A 22,839-nucleotide genomic window follows, 5' to 3' on the forward strand; every position below is an offset into this window, starting at 1 on the left:
TTTATCCTATGCAGGGCCGGTGGGTATCGCTGATTCAAATACTGCTGAAGTGAGTGCTCTTCTGTTTGACCTCCAAATCTTTAAAGAGCGCTCCATGGCAAGCTGATTATTGACGGCGATTCAAAGATGTCATCAGCTGGTGTTCAAAAGAAAGCTCCCCTCCTTGGCGCCACTGGCCAATCATTGATTGTATTACTGACATTGTATCATCCATTTATTGTAATTGGAACCTCGTTCCTAGATCAGCCAATTCTTTGGCTGATAAATTGGCAAAATTCGGAACCTCCCAACAATCTCTCATTGTTTGGGAAGGCTTCCCCTCGTGTAATCAGCTCGTTTGAGCTCTCATAATAAAATTCACCATCATTTAAAAAAAAAAAGACAAGTTTGGAAAACTTACCTGGGCTAATCAAAGTTCTCATGAGAATAGTGAGACTATGAAGCTATGACGATAGAGCATTAAAGAAGGTATGATGAAGGAAGTTTAAAACATGCTCTATAGCTCCCTCACATGCACAGCTTGGCTCTATCAGTGCCACTCTAACACACTAAGGTATGATTGTCTTCCATACATGGCTTTGGATGGCCTCAACTCATACGACAACTAACTTTTCTCAATTGTTTTCTTTTGAGTCATTCTTCTTCTGCTACTTCTTTATCCTTGTTGATGGTTCTTTTCCATGCAAAGGTGGTGAGAGACTAGTTCGTGCTACTCCATTTCCTTTCGTCCTTTATGTCTTATGTTCCCAAGTTTTCCATTTGTTTTCTATTGGTCAAATTATAAAACATCTCAATTGCTCTATGACATTATTTCCTTCATTTTGTATTTTTGAGGATCTCAAGATGAAGAGTATTAGAACCAGTTGCTCTAAAAGATCAACCTGTTAGAGAAGGCGCAACGTGGATATTAAAGACAGACGGCGGGACTTCTCAACACTCCCCCGCACGTGCGACTCCCACAACACGGGGGAACAAATTCGACAACCGATACGTGGGCAAGGGGAGTCGAACACACGACCGACCTACTCTGATACCATATTAGAACCAGTTGCTCTAAAAGATTGACCTGTTAGAGAAGGTGCAACGTGGATTTTAAAGACAGACGGCGGGACTTCTCAACAAAGAGGATGATTGGTAGAAAATGTGAGTGTAGTGGCTTTTATTATTTTAAAAGAGTAGCTAATTCAGCTTCATAAGCTTCAATATCATTTTACGAGCGACGTCTTGGAATTGGACACGAATTACCAATTAAGCTCCATCATCTCTTTCTCTTATCGAATCTTTCTTCTTTGTCATTCTAGGGTGAAGCTTGCAAACTTGGGAAGCATAATTGGTTGTCATTTCCTACTAGAGTCAACAAGAGGAGTGCATCTCAATTTGAATTAATCCATTCAGATGTGTGGGGCCTATATGGGGTTCAAAGTCTTTTGCGTTCAAGTATTTTATTTCATTGTTTGATGATTATTGTACTTGGGATGTGGTTCTTGATGTATTTACCAATCTTTATAATGAAATAAAGAATCAGTTTGTCATTTCCATTTGTGTGTTGCATTTTGATGATGGGCTTGAGTAAATTTATAAAAATTTTGCAACCATTTGTGTATTAGTAGAGATCTTTTCTCTGACATTGGTATAGCCCTCAACAAAATAGTGTGGCCGAGAGAAAATCGACATCTACTTAATTGTTTATATTCTATGATTTTTTATGAAGGATATTAAGAGTTTTTGGGAGGATGCAATGTTAAGTTTGTGCTATTTTAGTGATTGATGTTTTTCAAAAAAACTCACCTACATTATTAGTATTCAAAATTTTGATGGAATAAATGGCGCTTCTGGATCCAAAGTTGCATCTCCTCTATGAGCTACTCCGTTCTTCTCAATGGAACTGTTTGCGGGTATTTTACGGGATCCAGGGGAATCAGACAGGGAGACCCCTTATCCCCCTTGCTTTTCAACGTTTTTTTTTTTTTTTTTTTTTGTTTTTTTGAAAAGGCCCTTGCTTTTCAACGTGGTGGTAGAATATCTCTCCTCAATCTATTCGGCCAAGAACTTGGGATGGCTCTCCCCACGACGGACTGTGCAGCCTTTGATATACCGATCCTTCAATTTGCAAATGACACCATTTGTTTTGGGGTTGGTACAATGGATCAGATCAGGAAGTTGCATGTTGTTTTGGGCTTATTTGAATTGGTTTTGGTCAAAACATCAATTAGAAGAAAACTACTCTCCTTGACTACCACATCGACTCATCTATGCTTCGGGGCATGACTGACTACTTGTGATGCACGTTAGGAAATTTGCCAGGTACATATTTGGGGCTCCCACTTTTTGACTCTTGGCCTTCAGCGTCGCTTTGGTCCCCTCTTATTGAGAAATTTGAGAAGAGACTAGCTACTTGGAGGGATAAGCTTCTATCTATAGCGGGGCGACTCACTCTCTTTAAGTCTTGTTTGGTAGGGTTGCCAAACTATCTGCTATCATTCATGCACTGTCCAGCCTCAGTTTGCTCCAAGATTGACGCTATCCGTCGGTTATTTATCTGGAGAGGATCAGAAGACACTTTTCGATATCATCTGGTGAGTTGGAAGGAAATATGTTTGCCTTGCAAAAGGGGTGGATTAGGCATCTGGCCTACGAAGGAAATGAACGAAGCTTGTATGCTCAAATGGATTTGGAACTTCATCGTCAAGTATAACAACCTATGGAGAGATATGGTCAGGTTCTACCTTCAATTTTCGGGTGCTTGGTGGAGAGAGGGTGGTGTCACTGGCCTCTTATCCCCAATATGGAAATCAGTTCAAGAGCTCCTCCCAATATTCAGAGATGGAACTTCTTTTTACACCGGCAATGGAAGGACCCTCCTTTTTTTGTCAGATGAATTGTGCGGTCCCCGCCTGTCAAATGCCTAGCCAATACAACTCAAAAGACCGGTCTGTTAAGTGCGGAAAGTTGAGTACCTAACCCATCAGTGGACCAGGGGTGGACGAAACCTAACCCAGGTGGACCGGAACCACCTAGCTCTAACACCCACCGTTCCCATTCCCTACCGCTTCCGCCGGGATTCGAACGCGGAACGTGGTGCCCAACTCTGATACCATGTCAAACACCTAGCCAATACAACCCCGAAGACCGGTTTGTTAAGTGCAGAAAGCCAAGTACCTAACCCATCAGTGGATCAGGGGTGGACGAAACCTAACCCAGGTGGACCGGAACCACCTAGCTCTGACACCGCCCCCTCTTTGAGGACTTCGCAGGGCTCTCTAGGGTAGCTAGAGACCTCTCTTGCTTCGTGGCTGATTCTTGGAGGGAACATTCGTGGTCTCCCGTTTCGTCGGGGACTTAATGATGAGGAAACTTCAGATTTTTTCTCTCCTCTCCAGACTTAGCAGCATTACTATCTGTGAGCATACAGTTGATAAATTGACATGGAAGCCCAGTATAAATGGCCGATTCTCAGTTGCTGCCGCCTACTCTCATATCAGAAAGCAAGACTGCAGCATGTCTGAGCACAAGGCAAACCTAGCATGGAAGCTCTCAACGCCTAGTAAATCAAATTTTTCGTGTGGATATCCATCATGGACCAAGTCCTCATCTTTGACGACCTCCACAAAAGAGGCTTCACCGCTCTTGATCGTACTTGTCCCCTTTGTGGTGTGTGTGATGAGACAGTTCAACATGTTCTCTTACATTATGGATTTTTTTTGGCAAGTATGGATGAAGATCTTTCAGAAGATTGGCCTTCAAATGGGGCTGCATCAGGACCTCTTCAGCACCTATGAGATGGTTATGGGGATCCACCTTCCTAGACTGGCCAAGTTAATTCTCTTGGCATGCCTTGCCCATGTCCCATGGTGCTTATTGCTCGAGCGAAATAACTGGAGATTCAACTCCAAGGCTAGCACTCCGGACAATAAGTCTTCTCATGCAGTGGGCCTTATCTCCAACTGGTTACATACCAGGAAGGAGTTTTCCTCTCTATCGGGTGTTTCCTTCGGGAAAATTGGAACTTGATTGCTCATATGGTGGGCCCTCGCAAGACTCTGGTTAAGGCCACCTAGGATCCTTCCCTTTGCAACTGGGATGGGAGGTTAATGAGCATCCCAAGCAACCTGCGATAATCCGAAGCTCATCCAAATTGATATTGTATCCCATCAGTGTGGTTTTCTACCAATTAATCTTCTGGCCAGAAGAGATCTCAAACAGACCAAGGAGAGCTTTAATCTTCTTAATGTGCTCAAGAGTCCCTTCTCCAAAGAAGATAGTGTCATCGGCAAATTGAAGAAGAGGGACATCAAACACTTCTTGGTTGCTCACAGGGCAAAGCCATTAGCATCTTGTCTTGTAAATCCGAGAAGATAAGAATTCAGCAATTACATTGAAAATCAATGTGGATCACCTTACTTGATTCCTCTGGTGCCTTTGAAAAACCCAGAAGTAGTACCATTTAGGAGGGAGTAGGAAGTCGAGGAGATAGAACTCTTGATCCAACTCGCCAATGATTTCCGAACCCCATGCACCCCAATATGTTGTCCAACAACGACCAGGTCACTCTATCAAAAACCTTTTCAAGATCTAATTTGAGAGCTACCCAAGGAGCATCAGATCTCTTGAAATGATCAAGAAGCTCGTGGGCAGCAATGGCAGTACAAAATGTTTCTTCCTTATATAAAAACGCCTTGTCCTTGATGAATAACTAAAGGAAGGATGGCCTTGAGTCTGTGGGCAAGCAATCTGGCAATGATCTCATAGGAGCTGGAAACAAGACTAATAGGCCAGAAGTTCCTAGGGTCTCCTGTTTGCTTTTCTAGGCACAAGTGTAATAAAAGAAGTACCCATTCTTTAGTATGTTATGCTATTGTGGACCATAGCTATCACCATTTTTAATTGTTGACCAGCCTTTCTTATAAAATTCCCCTTTGTAGCTGTTGGGGCTAGGTGCATGGTTGTTTGCCAAACCCAAAACAGCATTCTCAATCTCTTTAACGAAAAATATCAGCTCAAGGAGAGAGGCAACAGCAGGGGAGATCATTGCAAATCAAAGGCGCCAAAGTTTAGGTCTATCAAGGCATTCCTCTTGGGCATAAGTCTGCATAGAAATTAAGCAAATCATTAGTAATTGAGGTTCTATCTGATGTTACTTCATTATAGTAATCGCAAATAGTAGATTTAGAAAACAATTTATGATGTTTTGTCAATGATGTTCTATCCGACCTAAGCTTGAGGGGGAGTATTGAAGATGCCAATAATAAAGATTCTAAGGTGAGTCTCGTGCAAAAGAGATTTCATAGTTGAAGCAAAGTCAAAGAAAGAGGAAGCAAGTGGTATCCACATCATGCACGTGTATAAGAATAGAAGGATTCTCTCCTTATTCTCTGGGATTAGGTTCCTTATTATAGCTATTCATTACTAGATTTAGTGAGATATTATTGGGTGTAATTGGGAACTCTAGTAAAGTTTATTTTTAGTATAACTTATTGTATCCTATTATAAAACGACTGTGTAAGAGAGCAAGGAGTACACCTCTCATTATTTTCTCTTCATATCAATACACGGAGCTCCTCCTTTGTTACCTATCTTCTCTCCTTTCTTTCTTATGTTTTCTCATCTTCACTCCCTTCCATGCTTCCTCTTTGAAAGTTAATAAACTTTATAAATAGAGTGACCACAATAATATTCATCACTACATGTATTTGTTACCACAATATTAATTACAACATGTATTTGTGAACCCAATTACTACTCATCACAACATCATGCATAATGTGGCAGTCAACTTCAACTTGTTTGGCATTGCTAGCAATAAAGATGGTGGCTTATTTATCACAATTCATCACCATAACACAACAGATTGAAACCCAATCGCAGTCAACATAGGCCTCAGCTATAGAAACTCGCTAACTATGTGAGTTATTTCTAATCTGCTCGTTTGAGCTTTTGATTTAATAAAATTCATCATCATTTCAAAAAAAAAAAAAAAAAAAAAAAAACTATGTGAGCTATAACATTGTATTATTCTTCTGCATTTGGATGGTCCACCACATATTATTTCTTTCTCTTCCAGCTCACCAAGTTACCTCCATCAAATACACAACATTCACTAATAGATTTCTTGTTTGAAAGCATGGTCTACATCAAAATACCCCATAACCTACAATGATCATGTGGCTTATATAGTAAGCCTTTTCTTGTTGCCCCTGTCAAATACTCCAAGATTCTATGAGTTGCCTCTACATGAACTCTTCTCATGTTCTCCATAAATTGGCTTACTACACTTCCACTAAATGAAATATTTGGTTTACTCTTAGTTGCATATATAAGCTTACCCATGAGATGTGGTGGAGCCAAAGGATTTGCAAGGGTGGGAAAATTATAAAACAAAAATGATTGATAAAAAATATAACATTCCTAAATTAAAATTGTTAAGTTGGGTTCAAGGCCCATCCAAAATGACTAACAAGCTTATGAAGCCTCTTTCTCAAGTAATAAACTCAAGATCTTTGTACTCACTAATCCATGTGGGACTATTCCTAAACACTCCCCCTCACGTGTAGGCCCTCTTTTGTGGCTCTACAAGTGAATAATTTTAAGTGTAGGCCCTCGTTTGTGGTTCTACAAGTGGATAGTTTAGGTGTAGGTCCTCTTTTATGGCTCTACAAGTGGATAGTTTAGGTGTAGATCCTCTTTTATGGCTCTACAAGTGGATAGTTTAGGTGTAGGCCCACATATGAATACTTGCTTTGATACCATGTTAAGTTGGGTCCAAGGCCCATCCCAAAATGACTAGCCAGCTTAGGAAGCCTTTTTCTCAAATAATAAGCTAAAGATCTTTGTACTCACTAATCCATGTGGGACTATTCCTTAACAAAACTTAACTACAAAAAATGGCCTCAACGATCGTTCATAACTTAGGATTTTTACAAATGAATTGGCCTGGACGACTCTTCATGCTTACCATGCAGGGTTGACTAGACTTGTCACTTGATCAAACATGATTTGAGAAAAATCCATGTTGAAATTACTCTTTCAAAAATTATTTATAAGCAACAAATAAATTTAGCAAAGAAACTTATCAAATATTTACATGTAAAAATAACGATTGTATATATCTATATTATTTACTAATAATTGCTGATTCACCCATAGCAAATGTTTCTAGAAATGTCTTTGTAGCCTTAGGTAAGGTTCCTTTCAAGTTAATCTATAAATATAAAAAATAGCTATTTTCTCTCAAATAGTTGAACTTTTATAAATATAAATTTATAATATTAGAGAACAACATCTAAATAGTTTGAAATTCCTATATTTTTTAAAACTCAGAATTGCAAAAATTCAAAAATATGAATTTATCAAAATACTGGATTAACTAACATGTGCGTAGATGCACCAAAATCAATCACCCTTGTTGGAGTCATATGTAGAACTGTGCTGGCTAAGGTTGTGGAACCACTATAGTGCACAAATGTGGCAAAAGATGTCAATTCTGTCATCCTCTTGGCCAACTGTTGAAGCTCATTTGAGGCACCAAGATGAATGCCCCTACTGAACAACTGGCTGAAGTCTTACCATGTTCGAGAACACTAGAGTTGGCCCATGCATGTTTTTCCAACTTGTCCCACAATTTGTTTGAGATTGTGCCCAAAAGTCGCTCTTCCCATCAAAATGGCCTCTACCACATCTGAATCCATCTCGGCCTTGTCCTCATCCTGAACCATCCCTTCCATGTCCAAGGGTTGTCTCAAACGAAGTAGATGTAGGCTGTATTGGGGGCAGCAGCTTCTATCCCCCCCCCCCCCCCCCCCCCCCCCCCCCCCCCCCTTATCTTGCTACTTTTCGACTGACAAGACTCTTTGTGGACATAACTCGTTTAAATGCTTTCTTCAATTTGGGCACATTATCATCTGCTAGCAGTTGAGCTCGAATTGCATTATACTCGAGACCTATCAATTAATTTTGCTATAGGGATCGGTCCTTTTTTCTTACAAAGTTCTTACTCGTTGGTAGTGAAAGAATGGGGACCATTCCCACTCAATACTCTCCCCTCACATCTAGGCTACACATAAGGGGTCTAAAACATGGACTCAAAACTAAGAACGGAATACAAATTCACAACAAATCACATGGACAACAAACTCACAAGGAGTGCAAACTTGGCCCCGGCCCAAGTAGACATCCTGCTCTGATACCACTTTTGAGTTGAGACTGATTTTTTTGAAAAATGACTAGCCATTATGAGAACATTGTAAACCCAATAACACTTCTTAACTTTCATCGACGTGGGATTATTCCACTCATCAGTCATGATAAGGGATTGCGAATGGTATCAACATAGTGTAATCTGGTATTGATTGGCAAGGTACTGTTGTAAAGGAGCATATAAAAAGTCATTTTGAAACTAAGGATCTTGGACATTTGAAATATTTCCTAGGCATTAAAGTAGCCAAGATAATATCCAGGCTGGTGTTGTCACAGAGAAAGTAGTTAGTGAATTTATTGCACGAGGCTGGGATGTACCAAGCCAGCTAATACCCCTATGGCCAGTAATAATTTGCTCCATGATGAACATATTCTGAAGTTTAATGATAGAAAAAATTATAGGAGACTAGTTGGGAAATTGATCTTCACCACGGTTTTGTTTATCATAGCTTGTTAGTGTAGTTGGTTTATGGAGAGTCCTTCATAGGCTTATCCTGATTTAGTTTATCAGATTTTGAGTTATTTGAAGGGTTCACCTGGACAATGTCTGCTTTATAAGTCGCATGTGCATCTAGAGGTTAAAGATTTCTTAGTCACAAAACTATGCCGGATCAAGAGTTGACAGTATGTCTACAAGTAGATATTGCACCTTCGTCAAAGGAAATCTAACACGGAGAAGCAAAAAGCAAATTGTGGGTACCTGATCTGGTGTTGAAGCTGGGTATATGGCTATTGGGTGCACACCTTTGTATTGTTATTGATGATCTATCATGGTTGGGTTTCAGTTGGAAATTAAGGGACCTCGTGTAATGGGCTGTTCTAATCAAGCGACTGGATTTATTGCCAATAACTCTGTTTTCCTTAACTGCTTAAAGTAAATTGAAGTTGATTATCACTTAATTAGGGATGTGCATGTGATGGAAGATCATCACTCCATATGTTCAATCTGCAGACCAGTTTGGCTACTTCGTCAGTCAAGCACGAGGATGAGAGTTTGGGTTCTTTGTGACAAACTAGACATGCTAGAATATTTACACCTCAACTTAAGGGGCAGTGTTGAAATTATATAGGCCAAGGAGCATTTTGGCCATTGTACTTGAGGGTAGTTAAGTTATTTTGTTTCCCTCTGTGTTAGAAGTGTTTATATTATATTATTTCTGTATTTGGAGTTATAAGGGATGTCTTTAGTGAGTGGAGTATTTCTAGTACCGTATTAGGCATGCTAGATATCTACACCCCAGCTTAGAGAGGGAATGTTGAATATTATATAGGTTTAAGGGGCATTTTGGTCATTGTATTTATGGGTAGTTAATTGTTGATTCATTTAGAGTGTTATAAGTATTTATATTATATTATTTTTGTATTAGAAGGGTATTTCTCGTATTGTTAAACCATCCAAGAGACTTATCTATTATATTTATTTATTTATTTAATATAATTTAAATTTAAATATATTTTGAATATTAAGAATTAACAACGGATAGTCACTTTTGAGTTGCTAAAGAGGTAAAAATCTAAAGAGTTCTACTAAAGATGAGACTCTCAAAGAAAAATCTAATATCAAAAAACAAAAACTAATGAGATAGTAAAATTAAGTATCTTGTCATTGATTTGCAAGGAAAGTTTTTAAAGTTGGTTCAAAGTTTCTCTATGTTCGTTAATTGGATAGGGATGTGAAGCCAAATAGCATAGATGTACTGAAGTAGGCTAAACATGAAGGATTTGGAAGATTCTTGTGCATAACTCGTTTTCTTCCTTGTGTGACAGTCAATTTTCTCCTTGCCTTCTTTCATTAAGACACGAGCTCAGCCTGAAGATGTTGTGGCCGGATGGGGTCCAAAAGTTGAAGGCTAAAATATTGTAGTTAGCTTTGGTCAGTTCTCAAAGATAACGGCCGGTCATGGTGAAAACCCTGGGTTGCCGAGTGGGTCATGCTACTTACAGGTTTAGAACATGTTGAGCTTGTATAAGCATCAGCGATGGTGAGGATCAAGTATCTCTCGTGTGCAAGGAATGTCACTAGTACTACTGCAAACATGAAACTGTTTCTTTGACCTTACCCTTATGCAAATTGTAAAGCTGCAATCCTCATCTAGGCTTTGTTTGAACCAGACGAAACGATGGTCAAAAAGCTCTGTTTTTCTATGATCTGCGACAGAGAAGTTATTTTCCTTGTTAATTAGCATAGCAGCACTGTTGTTTTTTTTCCCCCCATACTCCTCAATTTTTGGTTCTTTCTTATGTGCCTTGGTTCAAAGAAAGTAAGCATTTGAGAAAGTAATTCCAGGGAAGAATGTTTTGGATTGTTTCTACAGCGAACTATCCCTTTATTTGCAACTCAGAAACTGTCTAGTCTTTCAGAAAGCAGTTTTTAGAAAGTTGAATTTCTTGAGATCTTCCTACGGTTAATCGGAGATTCTTTCTTACCGGATGTGATGCCTCCTTTTGTTTGTCCGGCTAAACAGATTCGATGGATCCCAGGACTGACCGACTTGCACTCGCCTGCTTTTCTCATTTAAAAGCAGCCGTGAGCTTCCCAACCACAGATTCAAGAAAAACCCATATCATCTACACATATTCTTTCTTTGATTTTGAAAGGGTTGGCCCTTTTCGATCGAGGCGCCACATGAGAAATCCCATGCAAATCGAGAAGGAGAGGAATCTGAGATGGGTCCAGGGGTGTGGGAGAGGCCACCCGTGCGCCATGTCGTGCACGCCGAAGGACGTCAACAGCTAACGAGGATCTTCGCCTAATCCTAATCTAAATCGCTCTCTACTCTGTTACTATGAACGTGGCGTTGGCTATTATTAAATCAGTCAAGCAGAGAAGCCACTCTGGCTACCGATAATAATTAATAATAATAATATCAAATATCTATCAGGAGACTGACTGAACTGACTGAGGAAGATGACGAGACGATCAGAATCTGGGATTGAAATAATATGAATCGGATAGAAACGATAGAAGACAGCGCACTCACTCGGTTGAGACTCGAGGGGTTTAGTAGTTGCCGATGATCCAGTGAGAGAGGACGAAAGGAGGTTGGGTTGGGTTTGGTGTTTGGTGTTTGGTTGTTGTCGGTGTTTGAGAGCATAGAAAGGCGAGACGAGTGTGTGGGCGATGTCTGCCACTAGCGAGTGTTCGGTCGGCCAAAGCCTCGACAGGCCTTTGTGGGTCTGTCTCGTCGGGATTAGGCGTTCTTCTCATTCTCGACTGTCTTCCTCACGGACTTTCTCTTTTCCTTCGTTCCATTCTCCGTCTGCTTCCTAATTCCTTTACCTTTTTTTTTTCTGGGCGGAATACGAGCTTTCTCCCCACCTGTTAAAACTTACTTTTCTTTCTGAAAAGATGCTCAAAAGTTAACCAAAACCCTTGAGTGGAAGCATAAGATAGTATGATATCCATGCGCAGATTGCTTTGTTTCTTCTGATTTTTAGATCCAGCCAGCTGCTATGTTACTGTGTTCGCTCAAGTACCAGTCACTTCCTCCTTGCACGCTTTCACCAGCCTTTCAGTTTTTACTTTATTATAGACGCATTAACCTACGAGATGATGATCAACTTCTCTAAGGTGAAATTGAGAACAGCGTCGTCCCTAACCTTTTTAACTAAAAGCTAAGTGATTTTTGAGTTTATCCTCTTGAAAACAGCTTTCTTAAAAGGTGGATAACATGCAAGACAGTGCTGGAGAATTGAGAAATGCTTAGAAATAACTTACAAAACGAATACTGGTACAAGATCATTGGTTAGAGTCTGTGTGGAAGAACAGTAGGAGTGGTTCCAGTTGTTGAATGTGAAGGTTCGCAGTGGACAATTACAAAAGGTTAATATCAGAGAAATGGATCAAATAAATCGGACAAAATGGCATCAAACGACTCGCTCTATTCCAAAAAACTATAATTTCTGAAGGGCTATGCAGGTTCATGATACATGTCTGCCACTCCAGAAGCATGGACAAGTAGTAGAACATGACCAATATGAGCCTGGTGATCGTCGTTGGAGCAGCCCAAACCACCTCTTATAACCTATAATCATCTTCCTCATCCTAACGTGTTAGAGGGTAATGGAGTTATTCAACAACAGGACAACCGATCATGTCTTTCATGACCATTCAAGGGGTGGCCACCCAGCTTTATGACGAATTGTCGTATGCCTATGGAGCAGAGAGTGAAACTGATAGGCCTGGTGGAAGCTTCCCTTCCACAGTTTGAAATTTTGTTTCGTAACTATTGTTGGTGCTTCTCTGTGGGTTTTCTCTTGTCAGTTTCAGATTGTCTTCCTCAAACACTGTGTAGTAGTGAACCTCTCGGGGCCAGTCTTGCTCTATGTCGACCAGAAGCTCTGCCCAGAAAAAGAAAAAGGCCGGTCCCCTCCGGTCCCGGCGACTACTGGTGTCCTTGTATGCATCGGGCCCTTGAAACGATCATTGCAGTAACTTTTCTCTCTCTCTCTCTCTTTCTCTCTCTCCATCAACCATCAAATCCTCCAAAATCAAGAGTGCAATGAATAGAGGTTGGATAACTTCTCCCCGTCTGCGTGCCCATGGGTAGGCCAGGGGGAGACTTTTCTGGCGCGGATGTTCGTCAGAATGTCCTTGCTCTAATCCTTACAATAGAAGAAGGAGAAGCAGGAGATTCGATGAAGGCTTAGTGGGGCGAGCACGCAGAGACTGGGATTATACTGGGTATGACGTTTGACACATGATTGAGCCATCTTTCCTTCTCTTCTTCAATTGATTCCTTGACCATTTCTATCGAAATCAAATCCGATTCCCTGAGACATGTTCTAAGATCACAAGGAAGATATTTTGACATGTTTGCACTGGCGAAGATCGAAAGCCGGATCGTCTGACGGATGAAGTTCATGTGAGAAGAAAGAAAACAGGAGATGAGACGAATCACGTGAAGATGAAATCGCCGGACTTTGGAATCCATTTTACCCAAACAGTGATTTCCATGTAAACGAGGGGGGATATGTTGCCACGTGGATTTGTCTTCCCGTGTCAACTATTAATGAGATTTTAAATCAGAAAAAAATAAAAAAATTGTTTGATAGTTGCAGACGAACATGCGAATTGGTGGCCCTCAATGCTCGGACCCGGCCAGTCTTGTTAGACCAAAACCGACGTTTTAGCGAATAGGTGCGGCTTTAGAGGGACAAAATCAGATCTCGTGTTTGTTGGGCCTCGATATGCTCTCTTCCCCTTGGGCTTTGGGCTTTGTAAGAGATAGCGTTTCCTAACCTCAAGGATCTTCACTTCTTTTCACTAAATTGCAATATTACCATTGCCATTTAAAATATTGATATTACATCTCTATTTTTAGATTTTTCTTTTCTATATGAAAGAAAGACAAAAATACCCTTCACTTGAATCATTTTTACCCTAATACCCTTCGTTCCTTTTCCCTAATTGAAGGACTCTTCCCTTGTCTCCCCCTCTTTGCAAGAGAATTAAGGGGATCCCCTCCTCTCCTAGTGTAACATAAGAGAAGTGAGAGAAAAAGGTCCAGGTCTATCTTCTTTCTTTTAAAAGGTCCCTAATTCCTTTTTATTCACACACACACACACACACACACACACACACACTGAGACACACACACACACACACTGAGAGAGTAATAGATAGATAGATAGAGAGAGAGAGAGAAATCCTTGGTTGTTACAGTCTTAATAAGAACTCTCTCCCTTCATCTTTTAGCATCAATGGGGTGGCTTTGCATTCTTTGGTGACACAAAATGGGAAGGAAATGTTGGCCTAGGTGGCTTTTTAGAGGGGATGATTAAGTTTTTACAAATTTAAGCAAGTGTGTAAAATTGAAATTGAAATAAATAAAAAATAAATCATGCACGTACCACAATTGAGATAAGATATTCTATTATCGATGTTCCCTAGTGGTATTCACTGCTCAAAAACTCTTGTTTGGGCTCTCTTGTAAGCCACATATATGCTCAAATATATTACACGCAATCTCCTGAGAGATTTGGCTAAATTTTAACTCTAGTAAACTCTTCTATCCAGAATTCAAGGTCCTAGATAAACCAATACATTAAAATGTGAAAATACAAAAATAAGATAAACTCTCACACCCTTGTTCAATGGAGAGATAACCTTCTCATTTGAAATATCTAAGTCTCCAACTTTCAAACACGTTTTGAAATGAATTTGGAGTTTGTATGAGTGAATGTAAGGGGTGAATTTGAAAGAAATAGAAAAATTGCAAGATTGATGGCACGTTTTCTCTCAAAAATGACTTTGAAAGAAATTTCAAATATGGAATGCTTTGATCAATATAGGTTCACCAATAAATGCTCATTTTTTTCTCAAAGGAATATTTGGTAGGGTATTTATAGCTTCTCCAAGCCAAACTGGCCATTATTTTGTCATTTGCAAAAAATCGACTACACAATGATCGATCAATGTAAAAGTATGATCGATCAATCGTGTGTATCGAATATATTTTTATCAGATATTTTGACAAATAGATTGATGGATTGATCGATCAAAATGTACATGTTGTGTCTAACAAGTTTAAGTTGATCGATTAAAGCACCTAGACTAATCGATCATGCATTGATCCTACTAGCTATGCAATACATGTATGATCAATCAATGACAAGGTTCTCACTGATCATGTATTATATCCCTCATTAGCATACTCTTGAATGATCGATCGATCGATAGAAAAATTGCAAGATTGATGGCACGTTTTCTCTCAAAAATGACTTTGAAAGAAATTTCAAATATGGAATGCTTTGATCAATATAGGTTCACCAATAAATGCTCATTTTTTTCTCAAAGGAATATTTGGTAGGGTATTTATAGCTTCTCCAAGCCAAACTGGCCATTATTTTGTCATTTGCAAAAAGTCGACTACACAATGATCGATCAATGTAAAAGTATGATCGATCAATCGTGTGTATCGAATATATTTTTATCAGATATTTTGACAAATCGATTGATGGATTGATCGATCAAAATGTACATGTTGTGTCTAACAAGTTTAAGTTGATCGATTAAAGCACCTAGACTAATCGATCATGCATTGATCCTACTAGCTATGCAATACATGTATGATCAATCAATGACAAGGTTCTCACTGATCGTGTATTATATCCCTCATTAGCATACTCTTGAATGATCGATCGATCATGCTTCATAATTTTTTAATGTTCGGACAAGATTGATTGATCGGTCCACAAGGGTTGATCGATCATGCTTATAGCACATTTTGGCCAAGTTCTGTATGATCAATCAAACACCTTGATTGATAAATCGTGCTTTTATATTTTTAGTCATTGCACATTCTTGATGATCGATCATGCCAAAGCTAGGTTTCTAATCTAGGCTTCTAAGCATGATCAAAGTTTGTCTTAAGTGATTCTAACATGTTTGAAAGAAAGGTATGCATCGATTAAACATGTTATGAATGCAAAATGTCCTATAGCTCTAAAAATTTTATTTTTACCTCAAATTTGAAGATTCGAGGCTGCTCTCTTACATGGATAATGTTCTTGAGATTTGCTAGATAACTTCGACTCTAATCTTCCTTTCTTTGTTTCTTCTCTTGTGGGTGCTTCTTCAAGATGACTTGACACATGTGGAGCTTAAGGTCTTGAGATGCATATGTTGATTATTTTCCCGGTGAAAATATAATTCCATTAAAAAAGGGTTAGGGTTTTAAGGGGAATGTTATTTTCCCTCCCCCTCTCTCTTCTTCCTTACCTGTTGTTGATCTTGCCCTCTCACTACAAGGAAAAAAGACTTCTCTCTAAAGAATTTTTTCACTAGCAGAAGTTGGAAGAGATTGAATTTTTTTTCTAGCTTATTCTAAATTCATTAGTAGAAGGTTTATTCAAGTAAAAAATATATAATTGTTTTCAGCCATTAATTTTACAATTTCACCGACAAATTTTATTTCAAAGTATTTATATACTTATTATAATTTGATTTATATTTTCTCTATTAATCTCTATTATATTTTTATAAAAATATAAAAATTTGGCCATAATTAATTTTATTAAGCTATATACAACAAAAATATAAAAAAACTTTAAAATAATAAAATAAAATAATTATTTTGAGGGAGGGCCTAGGGGAGCATCAGAAGAACATCAACTCTGAATCTACATATGCAAAAAGAACTGGGACATCTCATCCTAAAGGGACAACTGCATAAACTTCATCTTCATCTTGTACTCGACTCGTAAAGCATTCGACCACTCTTCAAAAGCATGGTGAGAATCCTCATTCTCATAGTGTACATCTTTTAGCTTCTCCTGAATCTAACTCAAAGTCCCCTTAGTTTGACTCAAAATTACCCGTCTAACACAGGTCATCTTCAAGATGTGTGTGGGAAGGAGATGGTCAAGGTATTTTGGGTATAAGTTGCATCTCTTCTTGTTAACAATAATAGGAAATAGTTATATGAAGCAAACATTGCATCGTGACATGACAATCATGACTCTTTAGGTCTGATAAGTTTGGGGTGATCTACCTTGACACAATGTGATATATTAGAAGCAACCAAGTATGGGAATTAGCCAAGAAAATTGTATACGATGCAAGAGGCATATAAAGCAAATAACGGCCTCTTCTCAAATGCAATTCCCTTTTAATTCCCATATCTTCCAAGTCAAGGCTAGCCTTTTCATTTGACTACTTAGGGTTCAAAATTACTCCCTCAATAGTGTCATAGATATTTTATTCAATATTATTGGCTTGGAGTAACGGTCCCGTATTGTTAGTGTTAGGAATAGCAGTTGGAGTAACGGTCCAATCAATCGTAACAATCATTTCATGTACATGATCAGAAAATGGAATCTACAAAAGAAAAAGAAAAGGCTAAGAAGAAGCATGGGTTTGTTTAGTGGGGGGGTCTCCAATGCCCTCCAAGCGGGCCAGACAAGATTGTTACTCTTCTTGGACCATTCCAACCCCCTCCTTGAGAGGCCCCCACCCCGTTGCTGCCCCCACATTATTCAGCCTGTCGTGTGACATGGTTTTCTGTTCCCGATTGAGTTCCATCTTCGAAATATTTTATACGAGTTGCAGTCTCCCTCTCGCCATTACCGTTTCGCTCTGATCTACTTCCAGAACAAAATACAACAATCTGCAAGAGGAATATCCACGCTTAACGTTTTAAATTGATACCCGAGATCTTGTGGTTTGCTGGTTCAGGCTACTGATAGCAGTGGGCAGAGAGAAGTGAGAAGAAGCAGTTCGCACCCACCGTGGAATTTTTTCTCCATTGGTAGATTTTGGCGTTTTTCTCTTTTTCCTATGGTGATGAAGAGTGAAGATGATTGGAGACGAAGAAAATGAAGTAGCATAAGTAGGCGAGTGGCGTCTCATTTCAGTGATGTGAAATGTGTCGGAGGGTGGAAGAAAATGACGGCCAGAGAGGATCCAAGTATTCTGGGATGGTTTCGTTTGGAATCGCATATGAAGCTTCTATCTCATTAAGCTTCTGGTATACTGTATTAGTCCTTGAAAAAGCTCCAAAAGACCAGTGGACATTCCCTTTTAAGCTTGCATCTAAGATGTTTGATAAAATGCAACAAAGTAATCCTCCGTTTCTCTCTCTTTTCTCATTCATGGCGTCTCGTTTCGTGTAGGTCCCGCCACTCCGCGAATCACATGGGGGCTGAACAGACTCCGTGATGGCTTGGACTGTCGAGAAGGAATGTCCAGTGAGCAGCACGTGCGCTCGCCACCATTCCGCCCAACAAAACTGACCTCTCGTTTGTCGCCAGCGCGCGGTTTTCTTTGCAGAATTTAACAGCCCAGTTCTCCCCTTCGGTTGAGAACGACGTTGTGCGACTCGCTGGGTTGACCCGCGATTCAGCCAGGACTACGGGCCATCATGATATCGGAAGTGTGGAGGGTGTTCAACAGCCACATGGCCGCTTTTGGTAGCCATTATTAGTTAGCCTGGTTAACCAGTTTTATCGACTTGACCTGACCCCAACAAACGCGTCACGAATTTAAAAGGATGGTATGGGTATCATGTGCAGGGGGGTGTGACGTGGAAAGCAGACGTGGCATTTCATGTGGGTTTGGGCACATTCAAGTCGGCCCATCTCTTCATCTACGTAACAGCCAGAATAATAAATGCGAGATAAAGAGTCCGAAAAGGTTAGACCAAGCAGGACTGCCACCGTCGTTTAATATGCGAAAGCAGTCGCCATCAAATGGGAGCATTTTCTGCGTAATGGGTGGGACCCAATTTTCACTACCCAAACGCCTTTAGTAGACGCGACAACCTTCATTAATGTAAACCGCCTTTCAAAACACAACAGTCGTTTAACCTTTTATAAGACCAGATCAGACCAGACCAGACCAGGGACAAGTAAATTAAAAATGCGATATTGACAACACGAACTCAAACTGGGAAACAGATTTCATTCACTAGCACTTGATTTTACAACTTTTTTTTTTTTTAATTTTAAATTAAGTAAGCCAAATTTTGAATCGGATTCGTTTCTCGCGGTGCTGCTGCTTCCTTCATTGTCGCCGGGGCTGGGGAAGATGATGGGTACTCGTGCATTGGTGCTTCTTCTATTTCTCTCTCATTCTTCCCTGCTTTCATAGCCCCAGGAAAATGTAGTAGACGAGAGTTATGGGCAACGCAATCAGCATCCCAAAAATAACCCTGTTGATTTTTCAACACAAAAGGATGCAAATGTGAGAAGTGAGAAGATCGCATCTTCAAGGCTTGATGCTAGATAGGTATGAGAGGTTCAACTTACGCTGTACTGAGAATATCTGGGTGTACGTTGTATTCCTTTGCGAAAACGAAGGGGACGATGCCTTGAGGTAAAGCCGCCTGTGGGTTTTTGCTCCAAGAAGAACAAATTAAACGAGACGACGAGTCAAAACTAGGAAAACAAAACTGTTTTTGTATTTGGTTTTCTTGTTTCCACCCTTAAAAATTCTGACTTTTAAACTTGTGGGTGTTTGGATTGTTGGATTCTCTGTGTCAGAGGGTATGTAAGAGAGAGAGAAAGAGAGGTGACCTGTACAATGGCGACACGTAAGAGAACACCTCGCAGACCAACAGCAATGGAAGCCGCTGCCATGACAGCTGGTCCTGTAAGGAATCTCACGGCCATCGCAAAAGTTGCTATCGAATTCCCACATGCTATGATCCTCGGCTGCAATGCCATGAACAGTCCTGCTCCACCATTACCACGATCAGAAGACCTTCCAACAGAGAGCATATTTAACACAAACGAACCCTACTAACTGATATCTCTCTCTTACTTCCCAAGCTGTTCAGTTGACAGTACCTATCTCTTCTAAAAATTCCTGAATCTAATTTCTGGGCGCAAGTACAGTATCCATGTATATTTTTATATAAACTGAAATGCTTAGTTTATCTGACGTTTTCGATCGAAGTAAAAAAAATAATACGAAGAACTGACCCAGGCTAAACATGGCCATTCCAAGCCCAGCATCCGACAGTATGGAAATTGACCCTTTGATAATCCGAGGCATATCGACATGCCACCTGTGACAAACGCAAGACATTCAGAAAAGAAAATAACAAATCTTCATTTTTATTCAGAATAGGATTATTCTTGTACCTGAATGAGACGAGAGACCAAATTAAACCGATCAAACTGGAGTAAGTGTTGGGGTTTCTGATGAGTTTTCGCCACACCATGATCAGGATCAATCGCGTCATGACGCTCGTCGGGGGCATGGCTTTAGTACCTTTGTCACCATGGCCCTTGCTTCCTTGCATATCTCCGTCTGGCGCCTCCGCGTCCAGTCGGTTTCCGTAGCTGAAGTCATCTCTCTCTATGTAATCCTTGGGCGTCTCTCTGTTTCCTTCGACTGCTGATCAACCCATAAGTAAGTAAACAACAATACGGAATTGTGTGGCCTTGTAGTCCAAAAATGATACTAAGTACAAGTTTCAGCTGATCGGAGAACCTTTTCCAGGAGACACCGCGACGCGGACGTCTTTCGGTTCGGCTGCCGCAAACTCCTGGTTCCCGAACACATCCGAAACTGGGGAGGCACTGGAGCTCCAGACGAACATGTGAAGATCTTTGGTTCCATCGTCCGGTTTAGGTCCCGCAGCTTGCCCATTGGGCCTTTTGGTAGCGGCAGTTGTACCTGTCGTCGTCGTAGTAGTGAGGGACTTGGAAGCAGTAGGAGAGAACATACCGGGGTTGGGCGCCGGATAGTGTGCGCCGCCGCCCTGCAATTGGTAGTGGAACCTCGACTTTGGGTTGGTGTTGCTGGTATCCTCTTCGTAGTTGGAGGGCCTCGGAGTCGGTCCCCTGGAGGGGCCAAAACCCTCTCCTGGCCCGAAATTGGAGCTCCGTCCAGCCGCCACCATGGAGTAGAAATCCGTGTGGTTGAAACTTGAGCCCCTGGGCGTGGGATTGCGGGAGGATTGGAGCGAATAGATTTCGGCGTTGGTGAGGTTGGAGGGCCGCGGCGTGGTGGAAGACAGACCCATTGACCTTCGGGAAAAAATATCGGACCGCGAAGCATTGGATCTTCTGACCGTAACATGAAGCTTCCCGTCTTCTTTAATCTCCGCCTCGGTTTCGAGGGGCTCCCGCCCGTCCAGCGACATAACATCGGAGTCGACGGCAATGGAGACGATGGATCCGGCAGTGTCCGGAAACTGCTCGGTGATGAGGAGGCGCGCCCCGCGGAACTCGAACAAAAAGAGCATAAGAGTGTACCAGATGATGCACTGGAGCACCACGATCTGCACCATAAGGCTGCCGGAGTAGTCGCCGTACATTCCCTTGAGGAGGGGGATCCCCATGACAAGCGTGTTGGGGAGGGTAGAGAGGGAGAAGAGTGTGATAGTCCACTCCAAGCAGCCCTTCTTACTCACCTTGTTCCAGACGGTGAGAATGGCGAGAACGATGAGCTTCTGCAGCGTATCCGCTGCGATGAACCTCAAGTTCATGGCATAGGGGTTATTGTTAGCGATGAAGTGGAAGGAGAGGAGAGGGACGGCGAAAAGGGCGACGAAGCGGTTGATGCCGGAGCACTGGTCCGGCGAGAAGATCTTCCACCATTTGACGGAACCGTAGGCTAAGATCATGGCCACGTAGAGCGGGACCACGGCAGTCATGACGTTGTAGAAATCGGATAAGGTGATCATCTTGGCTTGTGGCTGGCCTTGGCTTGCTACTGGTAGAGCTGTGAGAAGGTAAAGGAGAAGGAAGAGAAGAAGGGAAAGGGAGAGAAGGAAACGAGAGGAGAGAGTGAGAGAGGGTAAAAGGAGGGCGAGGAAGAGAGAGAAGAGAAGGATTTAGGGCATCGAGGAGCATGTGTTTTGGTTTTGTTTTGTGTACTGAGTGGTAGTAAGCAGGCTACAGCGGGATATACTACAGAGTATGGGAGGAAGAGAAGAGCTTTGAGAGTTGCGTCGGAGCTCCCAGTCTCCAAAGCTTTACTAGCTGGGTTCCTCCCCTTTTCTCTTTTCTTTATTGGGTTTTTATAATTACATATCCCTTTCTCTCTCCTTCGTATAATCTCTTTCTTTCTGGGTTTTGGCTCTGGGCGGGCGACAAAGCAACTCAGATAAAAGGAAAGAGAAAGGGGATGAATGTGGAGACAGGACGGAGGCAGGAGGCTCTTCTCTGCAAATTGCTCAAGAGTGTAATTTTTTGTTTATATAGTTGGGAGAAGAGAAGAGACTGAAAAGAATGGGAGAGGGGGGCCAGAAGCAGAGATGATTAAAGATGGAGGAGGTGTTTGGGGTTCGTTCTTTTGTTATATAGAGGGGATGAGGCCGCCTCAGTTTCCAACTTTCTTTTTCTTTCCCAAACTTTTTCATCCTCTTCTCGGATGAAGAACAAACAGTTAGCAGTAATAAAATTTTAAAAAAACAAAAAAAAAAAGCAGCACTGCGCAGTGCATGCAGAAGATTAAAAGAAAAAAATAAATTCTTGGGACTTCGGTGGGTTTTGATGAAACTGATTTTCAGATGTGAGAGATCATCATTTCATATTATTCTCCTCTCTGGAATACAACGATTCTCTCCTCTCGCGTGCACAAGCACCATCGATTGATGAACTCCGTACGCAGCAATCGTAGAAAATACTTCGTCTCCGTTGACGATAAGAAATTAAGAATCATACGTTTCACTGACGATTCATTCTAATCAATAATAATGTGGGATATCTTGCTATAACAGACGAGGCAAATTTAGAAATAATAAGAAGCTCTGGTTTAAGGCTGTTGTTCTTACTGTCTGGGACACTGGTGCTTCTTCGTCCACGGTGAAATCAGACAGGTATCTGAATAGAATCTGTGATGGACTAGTAATGATTCTAATTCTCCGTCTTTTTTGTACAATCAATTCCGACTGTTTGGAGAAAAGGATTAAAAAAAGTTTTTACCTAGGAAATCAACGGCAGGAAATGAGGCCAAAGAAGTCTGCAGTGGAGAAGACTGATTCCGTGAATGACATCTCATTCATCACCCATGAAAGCTCGCTTGGTAGATAATCTCCTGTGACAGCTTGGTAGTGGGCACCTACTACAAACTTTAAACGGGACTCTCTCACTCTCTCAGGGTGAGAATTCACCGAGTATTTTCTATTTAGAAGAAGAGATTATACTATGGGAGGGAAACCTTTGTGTGGTAATATTTTTTCAATGTGGTCC

The 22,839-nt window shown here is 41.0% G+C and overlaps 2 protein-coding genes across 3 annotated transcripts in view; one reads left to right on the forward strand and one right to left on the reverse strand.

Annotated features, from left to right (window-relative positions):
* The window catches only part of LOC137955869 (probable glutathione S-transferase DHAR2, chloroplastic), a 47,388-nt gene extending 36,991 nt beyond the window's left edge, over positions 1-10,397 (forward strand). Inside the window, exon 6 of the mRNA XM_068803051.1 lies at positions 9,961-10,397. Coding sequence (XP_068659152.1) covers positions 9,961-10,047 — 87 coding nt within the window. The 3' untranslated portion in view covers positions 10,048-10,397. The remainder of the gene's footprint in view (positions 1-9,960) is intronic.
* An 8,164-nt stretch (positions 10,398-18,561) lies between these two features.
* On the reverse strand, positions 18,562-21,978 carry LOC137955455 (probable auxin efflux carrier component 1c). Of its 2 annotated transcripts, none has more exons than XM_068802402.1 (6): positions 20,132-21,978; positions 19,780-20,032; positions 19,618-19,703; positions 19,210-19,367; positions 18,943-19,019; positions 18,562-18,845 (listed from the first exon to the last, which is right to left on the reverse strand). In XM_068802402.1, the coding sequence occupies exons 1-6, from the start codon at positions 21,327-21,329 to the stop codon at positions 18,779-18,781; spliced, it is 1,839 nt and encodes a 612-aa protein (XP_068658503.1). In that variant the 5' UTR covers positions 21,330-21,978; the 3' UTR covers positions 18,562-18,778. The 2 variants fall into 2 exon arrangements, with proteins under 2 accessions (XP_068658503.1, XP_068658502.1); XM_068802401.1 differs by having other exon boundaries at positions 19,780-20,035.
* Positions 21,979-22,839: the final 861 nt, after the last annotated feature.

Source organism: Aristolochia californica, unplaced genomic scaffold (assembly GCF_029961685.1).
Source record: "Aristolochia californica isolate CCGP_79_NKW_82.1479 unplaced genomic scaffold, dmAriCali1.0.hap1 SCAF_2, whole genome shotgun sequence".
Lineage (NCBI taxonomy): Eukaryota > Viridiplantae > Streptophyta > Magnoliopsida > Piperales > Aristolochiaceae > Aristolochia > Aristolochia californica.

Excerpts from the sequence above, each read along its gene's own strand:
- LOC137955455 (XM_068802401.1), bottom strand. The coding sequence starts at position 21,329 with ATGATCACCTTATCCGATTTCTACAACGTCATGACTGCCGTGGTCCCG. Across the intron at positions 19,704-19,779 it reads TGGTCTCTCGTCTCATTCAG|GTGGCATGTCGATATGCCTC; the intron begins GTACAAGAATAA and ends CGTTTGTCACAG. Across the intron at positions 19,368-19,617 it reads AATGGCCATGTTTAGCCTGG|GACTGTTCATGGCATTGCAG; the intron begins GTCAGTTCTTCG and ends ATGGTGGAGCAG.